The 13,604-nt window shown below is 33.4% G+C and overlaps 1 protein-coding gene across 6 annotated transcripts in view; it reads left to right on the forward strand.

The window, feature by feature from the left end:
- Positions 1 to 13,604, forward strand: part of WRN (WRN RecQ like helicase) — a 143,260-nt gene that overhangs the window by 89,417 nt on the left and 40,239 nt on the right. For all 6 annotated transcript variants that reach the window (XM_045779211.2, XM_045779208.2, XM_045779213.2 and 3 more), the window contains 4 exons: positions 2,385 to 2,559; positions 7,001 to 7,182; positions 10,114 to 10,215; positions 10,502 to 10,594. In XM_045779211.2, the coding sequence (XP_045635167.2) occupies positions 2,385 to 2,559; positions 7,001 to 7,182; positions 10,114 to 10,215; positions 10,502 to 10,594 (552 nt within the window). The remainder of the gene's footprint in view (positions 1 to 2,384; positions 2,560 to 7,000; positions 7,183 to 10,113; positions 10,216 to 10,501; positions 10,595 to 13,604) is intronic.

The following is a 13,604-nucleotide window of genomic DNA, read 5'->3' on the forward strand; positions in this document are numbered from 1 at the left end:
CAATCCTCCAGGAGTTATGGTAGCAGCCAGCCACTCTGAGTCAGAATGCTTCCTGTAGATCTCAGGCAAATAGAAATTTTCCTCTTAATGAGCAATAATTAGATGGAGGGTAATTAAGACTTCAGAGTCTTGCCTTTTATTTCTATTTCTTCCCTTTATTTAATTCTGCCATTTTTTTCCTATTCATTGAGCTAACATGTTTGTTAAATTCTGACCTTATTTGTTTTCTATATTCATGATACGTTGAAATTGAATAGACAAGCCTCTATCACCCATCTAATTTAGTGGTTAGATGAAGATAGATTTCTTTCCCTTCAGGAAATTGTTGTGAGGAAATAACAAGGTTTAGTAAACCACTTGGCGAAGTAATGAATCATTTTGTAATAGAGATTTTTACTCCTTTGATTTTTCTGCTAAGTTTAAATGTTTGTGTATTTTCTACATTTTTTAAATGTAAAAATTGATACGCAGTCTTAGTATCAATTTGAACACTACAGATGCATGTCAGTTGAAGAGTACTTAGATCTTTGGTTCTGGTCCTCATTTATCACTGTTGATGTTTTGCATTGAGCTTTATTGCCTTCATTTCTCTAACTGTACCGTGCAGATACACACTTCTAGTTTTTGTTGTTAACTTTATACAGAAGTAGTTACAGAGTATATCCATATTTTAGGCAATATTTTCCTTTGATTTAAAGTATCTTTGCTAAGATATATGTTAAAATCTCTGATTATTATAGATAGACCTATAATCTCCCTTTAGTTTTGTCGATTTTTGTTTCATGCATATTAAAGCTCTGTTAATTGATACATACACGTTTAGGATTTTTGTAGCTTCAATAAATTGAAACTTTTATCATTATTAAGAAAAAGCATTTTTGCTATCTTCCTGCATAATGTGATTTTTTAAAGTTAGGGCCCTTAATATGTAGAATATTACAATATTCACATTTTGGTGAACAAATTTTTCTTCTTTGAGAAATGTTTTAAAAATGATGATGGTTTTGTGAGGGGTACCTGAGTCGCTCAGTTGGTTTAAGCTCCGACTCTTGGTTTTCGCACCAGTCATGACCTCATGGGTTGTAGGTTCCAGCCCCCTGTCAGCCTCCAGGCTCAGCAGGGAGTCTGCTTGAGATTCTCTCGCTCTGCCCCTACTCTCACTCGTGCTCTCTCTCTTTTTCTCTCTCTCTCAAATAAATAAATCTTTAAAAAATTAAATGATAGTTTTGCGTATTAAAGATACTTTGTATTTTTTCTCACTTCTTTACCTGCCGGGACGTTTTGTTATAGAAGCCCATTTGGTCACTATAAAAAAATTGCTTTGATTGGATTATTCAGTAAAATTTGTGAAGTCAAATAACTGCCTATTTTTTCCCCTCTATTTAAGCTTTCAATGACTTTTGCCATAGTCCTTCTTAAAGGTTTTAGATACAGTAATTTTTTATTGTTTGCTTAGTATTTTGCAGTATGAATGTACATAATGATGAACATTTATTTTTCACTATTATAGTTCTTTTGTTAATATTTGTGTATATGTCTTTTGGCAGATGTGAAAGTATATTTGTAAAATAAATTCCTAAAGTTGAAATTGTATCAGAATATATGCATTAAAAAATAAAGTTTTTCCGAAATCTAAAATAATAAATTTTTAAATATTGCTTAAGTCAGCATAAATGTATTTATGTAAATGAATATATTGAGGAATTAAATAAATGTACTATGGAAACCATCCTTTGCATTTTTAATAAATAAGCACTGGTTTTTAAAACAGACTTTCAAACAGATGTTTTCTATAATCTCAAGATTACTAGTAAGTACTTCTTTGAACTCTAAAAATGATCTTTAATATTACAAAAAGTTACTGCTTTTTTAGTAAACATACATAGAAACTCAATTTCTTGATCATGAGAAAGAATAAGACTATTCTCCTATGTAAATATTCACTTATCTTTCTAATGTAGATGAAGACAATTCTTCATCTAGTGCTTTGCATTTCTAAAAGTGTGGAAATTGCATTTCCAGTAGCTTGTTAAGTTTTTATCAAGGCTTTTGCTTAAATAAATAAACTTGTCTCTGGTTTTAACTTTAATTTGAACAAAAGATGAGTCCAAAGTGTTTGGGATTTAATGTAATTTATTTCCACATTTCACTTTCCACATTTTTATGTAGCTAAATATATTGTTTTCTATATGCTTTCTTTTTTTAATGTTTTACTAAAAGGAAAATTAACTAAAAATTTAAAAATTAAAATTAAATTATAATTTTAAAAAGAAAGGGGAAATTAAATAAGATAAAACTCAAACTGGTTTTGAAAACTCAAACTGAAGCCTATATATTTATATATTTGTTCTTCTGTTCTTTTGTTTTTGTTTGTTTGTTTTTAGTTCCACCTGGGAATTTGAAGGTCCAACTATCATCTATTGTCCTTCCAGGAAAATGACAGAACAAGTTACAGCTGAACTTCAGAAACTGAAGTTAGCCTGTGGAACATACCATGCAGGCTTGGGTGTTAAATCAAGGAGAGAGGTTCATCATAGTTTCATGAGAGATGAAATTCAGGTGTGAAGACCCATCATCGTTACTGTTTTCCCATGGAAACAGATACTTCTCTAATATTTATTTGCCATATCTTTATCGACTACTTTGTGTTGAGTATAAAGAAGTTTCTCCAATAAAAGGGCATTAATGTATAATATGGATGACAAATACACGAACAAGCTATTGCAGATGAGTATAAATAGCAGACTGCACATAGTGCTTAGGTACATAGAGGAAGGAACAGTAGCTGTTAAGATGGGTTCTGTTATGGTAATTGTCCTTCCAGGAAGAAGCAATTTGAGTGTAGAGTCTGAACAAGTAAGTGGAAGTTTGTCAAGTATGTGAGGCCAGTAGGTGATGAGGGAAAAGGGATTGGTTATGGAATTCAAGGAGAAGGGACTAGCATGTGCAAAGACACTGTGGTATGAGACTGCATACTGGGTTCAGGAAATTGGGAATAGTTTGGAATGGTTGGAGAGGAAGGGAGTGTGGAGTAGATTTGGTACAAAGTATGGGTGAAAAGGCAGTCAGGAATTGTTAGAGACTCACAAGAAAAAAGTTGAGTGGGTTGGTTGGTCAGGTTATGGAGGAGGGCCTTAAAACTTACAAAGAGGCAGGCTGGGATTGATGCGATGTACCTGTAGTTTTTCTAGACTACTTTATCCTTAGAATTTTTTATTTAAATTTTCATTTAATTTTTTAATTCATTTTGATCTAATAGGTAAAACAAATCAAAGTAGAATAATTCTTGTTGAAGATGACATGTGGGAGAAAGAGATCCAAGAGCCTTCCCTTCTCCCAAGACAGTCCCTGGGGGTGTCCTGTAATCCTCAGAGCTCTGCAGAATAGTGTTTAAAAACCATCATGACAGACTACTCTTTTTTTTTGAGCAGGATCCTAGTATTATAGAAACATTAGATTAGTAGCCCTAAGCAGGATTGATTTGAAGAAGAAAGACTGAAGAAAGAAAGGGTATCAAATGAAGTCACTGTGAAGTGCTCTAGCTGAGATTCCTGTTGGGATTGGAATCATGTTAATAATTCTAATCTGAAGTGATTGGAATCCTAGTTTAGTGGGCGTCATGCAGAATATTTAGGAAGACTTAAATTCAAGCCACGTTGGAAGGTTTAAATCAACAGCTTCACGCTGTCAACATCCTATCTAAAGTCTGTTACTGTAAGCCTATGGACTAGCCCTCCTCTCAAGTTAAGAGATGAACTTAACTTCTGCTTTGCATTTTCCGCTCACTAGGTCTTCCATTTCCTTTCTGTCCAGCTCTGTAGTTGTTAACCACCCTCAAACCAACGTTGTTCAAACAACCTACCTCAAATATGGTTCATATGCACTGTCTATAAAGTTCACTATGCACTGTCATGCTGTAACACATACTTTCCTGAGAGCATCTATTCTTTTTCTCCCTCTTCTTTCCAAAGATAAGAACAGCTATCACAACGGCTTAGTTACCTAAATTCTTAAATGTTTATAGTTTTATTCTGTTATCTCAGGAGTTTGAAAATTATCAGATAAAATGTATTAGCTGTTGCTTACTGAATCTTAACAATTGATGTTTGAGCATTAATCAATGATTTCTTTCATCTTGATTTATTATTAATTACTCATTTAGGTAGAAACATCTACAGATAGGAAAGATTGCAAACTTTATCTGTTATGTTGTGATGGGTGACTTTGTTGGATGCATCTGGTTTTGCTACCCACATTCAGTGTCAGTGAAACATTAATGCTTTGAAATATGGCTTTAAAAACCTCACAGTGATCACGAATTATACCTCGTATCTAGGAAGGTATATGTATGTATGTGCCATTATATTTTCCCTTTCTGTGACAAGATGTCAAAAATTTTTGTCCATATTATGAAATTAATAAATTAATATTGATGCTGTCACCCTAGCGACATCAGGGATTCTGTTGTATCAAGAGTTTTTGCATTTGCATCAAGAGTTCTCAGACACCTTCTCAAGATGATGAAAATACATTTCCTTATCTATATAGAATAGTCTGGTGCTCTTGGAATTGATTACTTGCCATTGCATATTTATTGAGTGCCTACTGAATGCATACATGTACAGAATTCTAGATGTTCACTCTCCTGTCTTTCTGAAGTTGATATATACCTCTGTGTGGACCTAAAAGTAGAGCTCACCTCCCCAGCTCACCTCCCTAGCTCTTAAAGTCTTAAATTGACTAATGCTTAGAGTCTTAGTATTTTCTATTTTATAATTTTAGAAAAAATTTTTTTCATATTATTCTTAACCAAATCTAACCATATTCAGATGTAGATTTGCATTTTTAGACTGTGACCATTCATTCTTACTTTTTGTGCTGATTTTTAGTTTCATGTTCTTTTGTATTTTATTTGCTTTTTTAAGGTCTTGAATCCTTTTCTTTCTGGGATGAGGCTGTGAATAAATTATTTCATAAAATACTTTATTTTCACCTGAGAGTTTATAATGATATTTTGAACATCATGTCTGTAGAATAGGGTGATGTCATCTAAAAACAGCATCATAAAGGGGCACTGGTTGGCTCAGTCAGGAGAGCATGCGACTCTTGATCTTGGGGTTGTGGATTCGAGCCCCATGTTGGGTGTAGAGATTACTTAAAAATAAAATCTTAAAAAAAACCCCAGCAGTATCATATGTTGAAAATTAGATCTTCAAAGTTCTCACCACACACAAACATGCACACACTCTTGCAAACGGTAACTATGGGAGGTAATGGATGTGGTAAGTAAGTTTATTGTGGTAATCATTTCACAGTGTATACGTACATCAAATTACCACATTATGCATCTTAAACTTGCACAGTATTATAGTCAATTATATCCCAATAAAACTGGAAGAAAATTGAATCAAATACATTTTTAAAAACCTTTAAATTATTATGTTGCTTATTCACCTTCAAATATAGCAAAATGGCCTAGTTTTATTTACTCAAAGCTTTTTCTTTTTTTTTTTTTTAAGATTTTATTTTTAAGTAATCTCTGTACCCAACTTCAGGCTTGAACTCACAACCACAAGATCAAGAGTCACATACTCTACTGACTGAGCCAGCCAGGCACCTCTCAAAGCTTTCTCTTAATAAATTTCTATTTCGATTTTTTTTTTCCCTCTCACTTTTCTTATACTTATCTGTTCAGCCTTTTCTTTTTCTTTCTTTCTTCCTCTCCCCCCGCCTTCTGTCTGTCTGTCTTCTGTTCTTGGTCCATCTTAATACATTTTTTTAATAGCACTTTAATTTGTATTGGTCATGCACACACATAGTTTAAAGAACAAGCTAATTCTACAGTGCTTACCATGAGAACATCAGCCCCTCCTGCCTTCCCCACTTCTGTTTCCTATTTTCATCTCTTTTAGTTTATTCTTTTAGTATTTACCACTAGATCTTGCAGTGATTTGCTTTTACTGTTATTGCTTAGTTTTTATTAGATTTAGGCATTGTCTATTGACTTCCCACTATAAGGAGTGAAAGTTTAGCTCCCTTTCACACCCCTTACTGCCCTTCTGCTTGCTCCGTTTATGTATTTCTAACCTCCTTTCCTCCCAACATTAACATAATTTGGTTAGATCAATATACATATTCAAATATTGTCTATTTACATAATTATTTCTCTATAAGTGCTTTTTATCTCTAAGCTATGTAGTGTATTATTGCACATCTTTTATTGTTAATACTCTAAGTTTTTTGTTTAGTTTTTTATATGTTCTTATCACTATTCTTCCCTAAAATTTCCCCCAATCATGTAAATCTCATTTTAGTATGCACATAGATATGAGATATCCTTTTAAAGATACAGGGATAAATTCATGTTTCATTTTACCATCTTTAATGAGCAGCTGCCTTCCATCTTTGAATAATGCTAGAAAATGTTAAGATACTGGGCAATCAGGTTAAGGACTCTTGAAACTTCATAATAACACAAAGTCTCTTTAAGTAAGTATTTTAAGAGCCTACTTTGTGTCTTGTACTCATAGCTGTTCAGAGAGATCACTTTAGTTGCTACTTTTTATAGAGAGGAAATAGAAATCCTATTTTAGGGTTACCAATCCCTAATTTGTAAATTGGGCAGATAATCTTTTGATCTGTAAGTGATTGGTTGAAATTTTTTTTTTTTTAAAGATTTTTTTTTATTTATTTGACAGAGATAGAGACAGCCAGCGAGAGAGGGAACACAAGCAGGGGAAGTGGGAGAGGAAGAAGCAGGCTCATAGCAGAAGAGCCTGATGTGGGGCTCGATCCCAGATCGCCGGGATCACGCCCTGAGCCGAAGGCAGACGCTTAACCGCTGTGCCACCCAGGCGCCCCTGGTTGAAATTATATTAAACTCAGTTTCATGCCAGGGACTGTAGTTAATGAGCTTATTAATTACTCTTACCAAAAGGCAAAGGTGTAAGGTTTTGGTTCTCCTACGTATTTGTCAAATTATATTGTTATTTATTCTCAGTGTGTCGTAGCTACCATAGCTTTTGGAATGGGGATTAATAAAGCTGACATTCGCAAAGTCATTCATTATGGTGCTCCTAAGGAAATGGAATCATATTACCAGGAGATCGGGAGAGCTGGCCGTGATGGACTTCAGAGTTCTTGTCATGTACTCTGGGCTCCAGCAGACATTAACTTAAATAGGTAAAAACATTTATTGCTTTCACCCTCGCAGATTTCTTTCTTTCTATATAAACTTTGAAAGTATTTGAAGCAGCATGCAAAATTTCAAGTAATGTGTATAAGTGCATTTAAAACCAAAACAAAACAGAGGACATCTAAGAACCTTTGTGGTAAGTGTTATCACCCAGAGGAGATGACCTAATTTCAGCTATACCTCATTTAGTGTGAAGAATTAACTAAATCAGGGCTATACTGGGAATGGAACATGGATCCTATGGGTGCTTTCCTAATATTGTGCGTGGACAAACTGTTTTTTTTCTCCCAGGTCCTCTCAAGTTTTGATATGTCTTCAGCCATAGTTTTCTTCAGATAGCGTTTATTTCGTTATTGTTTCTTTCTTCCCCTGCTGCAATGGTGCTTATTCCAAGTGACTTTTACCAATCCCTATTTGACTTTCTTTACCATTTGTTTCCTTTGTTAGTTCTATGAAAACGTGCAAGCTCTTCTTGACTGTGTGTAATCATGTTGCACTGTACCCTTTCTCTGTACTGATTGACTGCCATGAAAAAAATTAAGTCCAGTGTTTAAATGTAGGAAGGTCATTCTACTTAAACATGAAGCAAGTCTTTTATTGGTACTTGAGTTCTATGAGATTTATATTGGAATATTTATATTTATATTTATATTTATATTTATATTTATATTTATATTGGAAAGGCAGTGTTTAGCAACTGATTCCCTCATCCATAAGGGGATAAAATCTCAGGAAAAAAACTTATATATGGTAACTGATGGGGCTGTTAAGATGATGTATTTTCAAAATGCACATCCATGTAGCTGAATAAATTGAGCTTGAATGGACATATTAACTCATTATTAAAATGATGAGAGTGGCTATCCAATACAGCTTTTATTTTTATTCATCATTCAGCAGTGTTTTGTTCTGAGTGCCCATTATGTTTTAAGCATTATGCTCTATGCTGGAGATAATGATAATGATAAATAAAAACAGATATGGTACCTGCTTTCGGAGAGCTTGGAGTATAATGGAAATGGCAGATCTTAACAGAATCACAAAACTGTAGATACATAGGATTCATTTTACTGTTCTCTACTTGTGTTTGACAATTTCAATAATCAAAAGAATTTTTAAAAGGGATCATGCAAATCTGTGTAAAATTACAGCTGTGTTAAGTACTATGAAGGAAAGTTGCATCGAGTAGTCAGTATATAATAGGATGTGTATTTACCAAGCTAAAAAGTTCAGATAAGTCTTCCTTCAAGAAGTAAGTTGAGATCTGAAAGGATGAGTTGAGATCTGAAAGAATAGGGATTAATTAGGTAAAAATGTTTGGTATAAATTTTAAGCTCTTCCTTTTTAGAACAGTGGTAGCTTTTGTTTCTTAACAGAGTCAATAAAACCATCGCCTTAAACAGAACAATTATTGTTTTTCTTTTGACTGTCGTCTATAGAAAGCTTTTTATAAACTAAAATAATTGGGATAGAGCGCAGCTCTATCTGATACTATTAAATTTGGGATTGTATCAAATATATGTTGATTCCTACCAATTCTGATTTATTTATAAGTTTATACTAAAGGTGCCGAACACTTAACAGCCTGAGTTTTATACTGTGACTTTGCAAGTTCATCAATAGATGTAGTTGCTGTTTATCTGGCTCTCAAAAGATACTTTAAATGGTTATCTCATTAAGATTTCACAGGAAGAAATAGTGCTTAGTAATCAAGTAATGGTGCCAGAAAACCCATACTTGAATCTTTAGTATAGACAGGTTGTTCTTTGCATCCGTCCTAAGGGAAATAAACCTATAGGGTTAATCATGATAAAAAAGAATTCAGCGAGGATTTAGGACAGATCTGTGTCATCCTTGGGACAGATCTCTTCTAATGAAAAAAACAAAGTTCGAGAATAAATGGAGTTGCTGGTTCTCAGTGAAAAGATTAGAGTAATTCATAAAATTTTTAGAGTGTATCTTCTGCTAGATTGCTATGATTGAGAGAGGAAACTTGTCCAGTCATCAGTGTAAATATATAATTTTATATTTCTTATTGCAGAAGCTATACCACTGGCAGTGTCTCAATGTCTGCATTTGCTATTATTTTGAACAGTCAAACCCAGAAGTTACTGTAAACTTTTTTTAAAGGGAATAATTTGCAAGTTAATTTAAATTTAATAAATCTTCCAACTGGTTGTATCTGATTTTTATTTTTGGGTTGCTTTTAGAATTTTTCTCGTTTTTCAACTTATTTTTATTATGTGGAATATTGTACTTTATTTTAATAGTCCCCAAAGTAGAATAAATATTTATTAAATTTGTTTTTAAGAGACTTGTAATTTTAATTTTTCAGATTTGTTACTGATAATGAGAAGATTAGTTAAATGTAGGTCATCTGAACCAAATATAAGGGAGGCTATAGTACTTAGAGTGTAGGCGTTTGTTTTCTTTGTTCTTTCAGAGGAGAAGGAGGTGAGCTAAACAAACAAATAAAGCAAGAATTTGGGTTATGAGCCTCTTTCAGTATGTTTTTAGTTTCTCAGATAAAATAAAATAAACAATAACCTTTTATTGGGAAAATGTAAAAATTCATATATAGTGGAAAGATTGCCAAAAAGCTTGTAGCATATAAATCAAAATGAAAAACTTTAGGGTTTATAATAATTTTTTAAAGGCAGCTAAAAAATTGATGCTTGGACATAGGTATAGAATTCTTTCAAAAGTAGTTTTCATAAAAGTCAGAAAAATGCTTGTGTCTTGTGCGGGCATTGACCGGAAAGGGACACATAACTTTCTGGGATTATAGAAAAAAAATTTTTTTTATCTTGATAGAGGTATAGGGGCTTTAAGTTATGAAAAGTAAGCAGTAATAAATGTAAAAGTAACAAAATTGCTAATGCAATTTTATATATTCCTGTGATATTTATAATTGACAGGCACCTCCTTAGTGAGATTCCCAATGAAAAGTTTCGATTATACAAATTAAAGATGATGGCAAAGATGGAAGAATATCTTCATTCCAGAAGGTGTAGGCGAAAGTATGTATTATTTGTTTTATATTAATTAATAGCAGATTTATGAATGGTGCTCTTTTAAGAAAAAGTTTTGCAAAACAATTAGAAGTTTTTAGAAACAATTATTTTGTTGGTGTTACATATGTGCTGAATTTTTAAGGCAGCTTTCTTTGTGCCTCAGTAAACTGAAGCCAGATAATGAGATCCCAGGTGAATCAATTAGTGATGATTTCATCTCATTATTTTCAGCAATGATTTTAACATATATGGTTTTGTTCTTTTATTTAATTTTAAATTTTCTCTTGGGTAGACTCATCCTGTCTCATTTTGAAGACAAACAACTACGAAAGGCCTCCGTGGGTATTATGGGAACTGAAAAATGCTGTGATAATTGCAGGTCCAGGTAAAGATTTTTTCTTCTAGATGGAGATTCTAAAAGTCTTTGTTTCTCTTCCTTTTCAAATGATTTTTTTTAAAGTAGGCTCCATTACCAACCTGTGGCTTGAACTCACGACCCTGGGATCAAGACCTGAGATCAAGAGTCAGATGTTCCACTGACTGAGCTACCCACTTGCCCCTCAAATAATTTTTAATTGAGTTTTTGTTGAATGATATGTATTACAGTTTTAAAAAAGATAATGAATTTATTTAAATAGAAGACAAAGCAAACAATATTGTTTTGCTTTACAGACAGATAAACCAATAAAATGGTGGACCTAAATCTAAATTTATCAATAATTATATTAAGTGTAAATGGTCCATAATCACCATTTAAGGGCAGACATTGTTAGAATTGGTTTAAAAATATGACCCAACTAACAGCGCCTGGCTGGCTCAGTTAGAGGAATATGCAACTCTTGATCTTGGGGTCATGAATTTCAGCCCATGTTGGGTGAAGAGATTATTTAAAAATAAATAAACTTTAAAAAATGACCCAACTATATGCTGTCCATAAGAAATCCACAAGTATAATTATATAGGTAGATTAAAAATAAAAGGATAACAACTGTATAACAATGAAAACACTAATCAAAAGAAAGCTGGAGTTATTTTAATATCAGACAGTGGAGACACTGGAGAAAGAATAATACCAGGGATAAGGAAAGACATTACATGATGATAAAAGGGTCAGTTTACCAATGAATCATAGTTCTCCAGACACACACATACACACACACACACACACACACACACACACACACACACACACACAGATTGATTTTAAGGAATTGGCCAATGGCAGTTGTGGGGATTGGCAGAAGGAATTTTTTGTAGGGCAAGCTGGCAGGCTGGAAAGTCAGAATTTCTGTGTTAATAGTCTGTAGTCACAATACCTTGTTGTGCAGCAAATCTTAGTCTTCGCTCTTTAAGGCCTTTATTTGATTGGATGAGACTCAGGTAGTCTCTTTTACTTAAAGTCAACTGATTGGAAGTGTCAGTCCCATCTATAAAATATTTATAACAGCATCTAGATTAGTGTTTGACCAAACAGCTGGGCGCCATAGCCTAACCAAGTTGACACATCAAGTTAACCATCATGTCCAAGAACACATAATCCTAAATGTGTATAAACTTAACAAAAGAACTGACAGAATTAAAAGGAGAAATACAGAAATCCATAACTACAGTTGGTGATTTCAACATCTTCTCTCAGTAATTAATAGAACTAGTAGACAGAAAATCAGTAAGAAGATAGAAATGAACAGGACTGTCAACAAACTGGATCTAATTAACTTTTATAGGACACTCCACCCAACAACAGTGGAATAAACATTCTTCCCAGGTGCTGGTGGAATGTTCACAAATGTAGATTACATTCTGGGTCATAAAACAAACCTTAATACACTTAGAAGAATTCTGTTCATATGGAGTGTGTTTTCTGACTCTAATGACATTAAACTAGAAACCAGTAACAGGTATTAGGAAAGTCTCCAAATGCTCGAAGATTAAATAGCACACTACTCAGTAACCCATGAGTCAAAGAGGAGGTCTCAAGGTCAACCAGAAAATATTTTGAACCGAATGAAATGAAAATATAAAATGTATGGGATGCAGCTAAAGCAATACTGAGAGGGAAATTTAGAGCATTAAATACTTACAATAGAAGAAAAGTTTCAAAGCTGTAATTAAACCTCCACCTTAGGAAGCAAGTAAGAGCAAAGTAAACTAAAAGGAAGCAGAAGGAAGGAAATAATAAAGATAAGAGCATAAATGAAATAGAAAACAGAAAAACAAAAGAAAAAACCAAAGAACTCAAAAGCTCACTCTTTGAAAAAGCCAATAAAATTGATAGAAGCTTCTAACAAGAAAAAGAAAAGAGACAGAGATTACCAATACCAGGAATGAAAGGAATTTCACTCCAGGCCCAACAGACATTAAAAGGATCATAAGGAAACACTGAATAACTCAGTGCACATATATTCAATAATTTAGAGGAAACAGACCCAATTTCTTGATAACCTCAAACTAACAAAATTCACCCACAATGAAGTAGATAACCCGGATAATTTTATGACTGTTAAAGAAATTAGATCTGTTAAAAACCTCTGGAAATAAAATTCCCCAGCCCAAATGGTTTAAATGGCAAATTTTACCAAATATTTAAAAGAAGAAGTAATACCAGTTTTATAGTATGATCCCATTTATATGATATTCTCTCAAAAGTAAGACTATTTATTATAGGGATGAAGAAAAGGTCAGTGGTTGCCAGAGGTTAGAGGGAGGTTGAGGGTATGATTACAAAGGGTATGAGCGCAAGGGACTGTTTACTGTGATGGAGTTGTTGTGTGTCCTGATTGTGATGGTGGCTGATTGTGGTGGTTAGAGGAATCTATGCATATGAATCAATAGATGTGCATAAATTCGTATAACTTTACATATGCACAGATATACAGTCAATTTAACTGGATATTAACTGAAAAAATAAAAACAAATGGTATAACTATAACTAGTTGAGTTAGCCATATATATCTAGGCGTGGTAGCTGTGTTACTAACAGACAAAAAAATAATGATTAGGGATAAAGATGATCTCTGTGGTGACAAAAATTTGCTTCACCAAGAGGATAGAATTATTCTATGCACCTTGAAAAAAAACCCCAAACCCTACAAATATATAAAGCACAAACTGACAGAACAGCTGGAAGAAATCAACAAATCCACCATTAAAGTGGAAGAGTTTGATATAATTTTTTGGGTATTGGTAGGTTAATCTATCCAAAACTGAGTAAGCTGTAGAAAATTTGGTCAACATAGTAACAAGTTTGATTTATCACACACTTGCTATTTAGAACCCTGTACTAAGCATTTAGAACAATGTGTCTCAAGCATTTTCACTTCATGATCCACAAAGCTAATAATACCTATATAACACATTAGGCCATATACTACTCCAGCCCGGGTTCTGTCCAGAAC

Source organism: Ursus americanus, chromosome 27 (genome assembly GCF_024610735.1).
Source record: "Ursus americanus isolate L20-20 chromosome 27, mUrsAme1.1.p, whole genome shotgun sequence".
NCBI classification, from domain to species: domain Eukaryota; kingdom Metazoa; phylum Chordata; class Mammalia; order Carnivora; family Ursidae; genus Ursus; species Ursus americanus.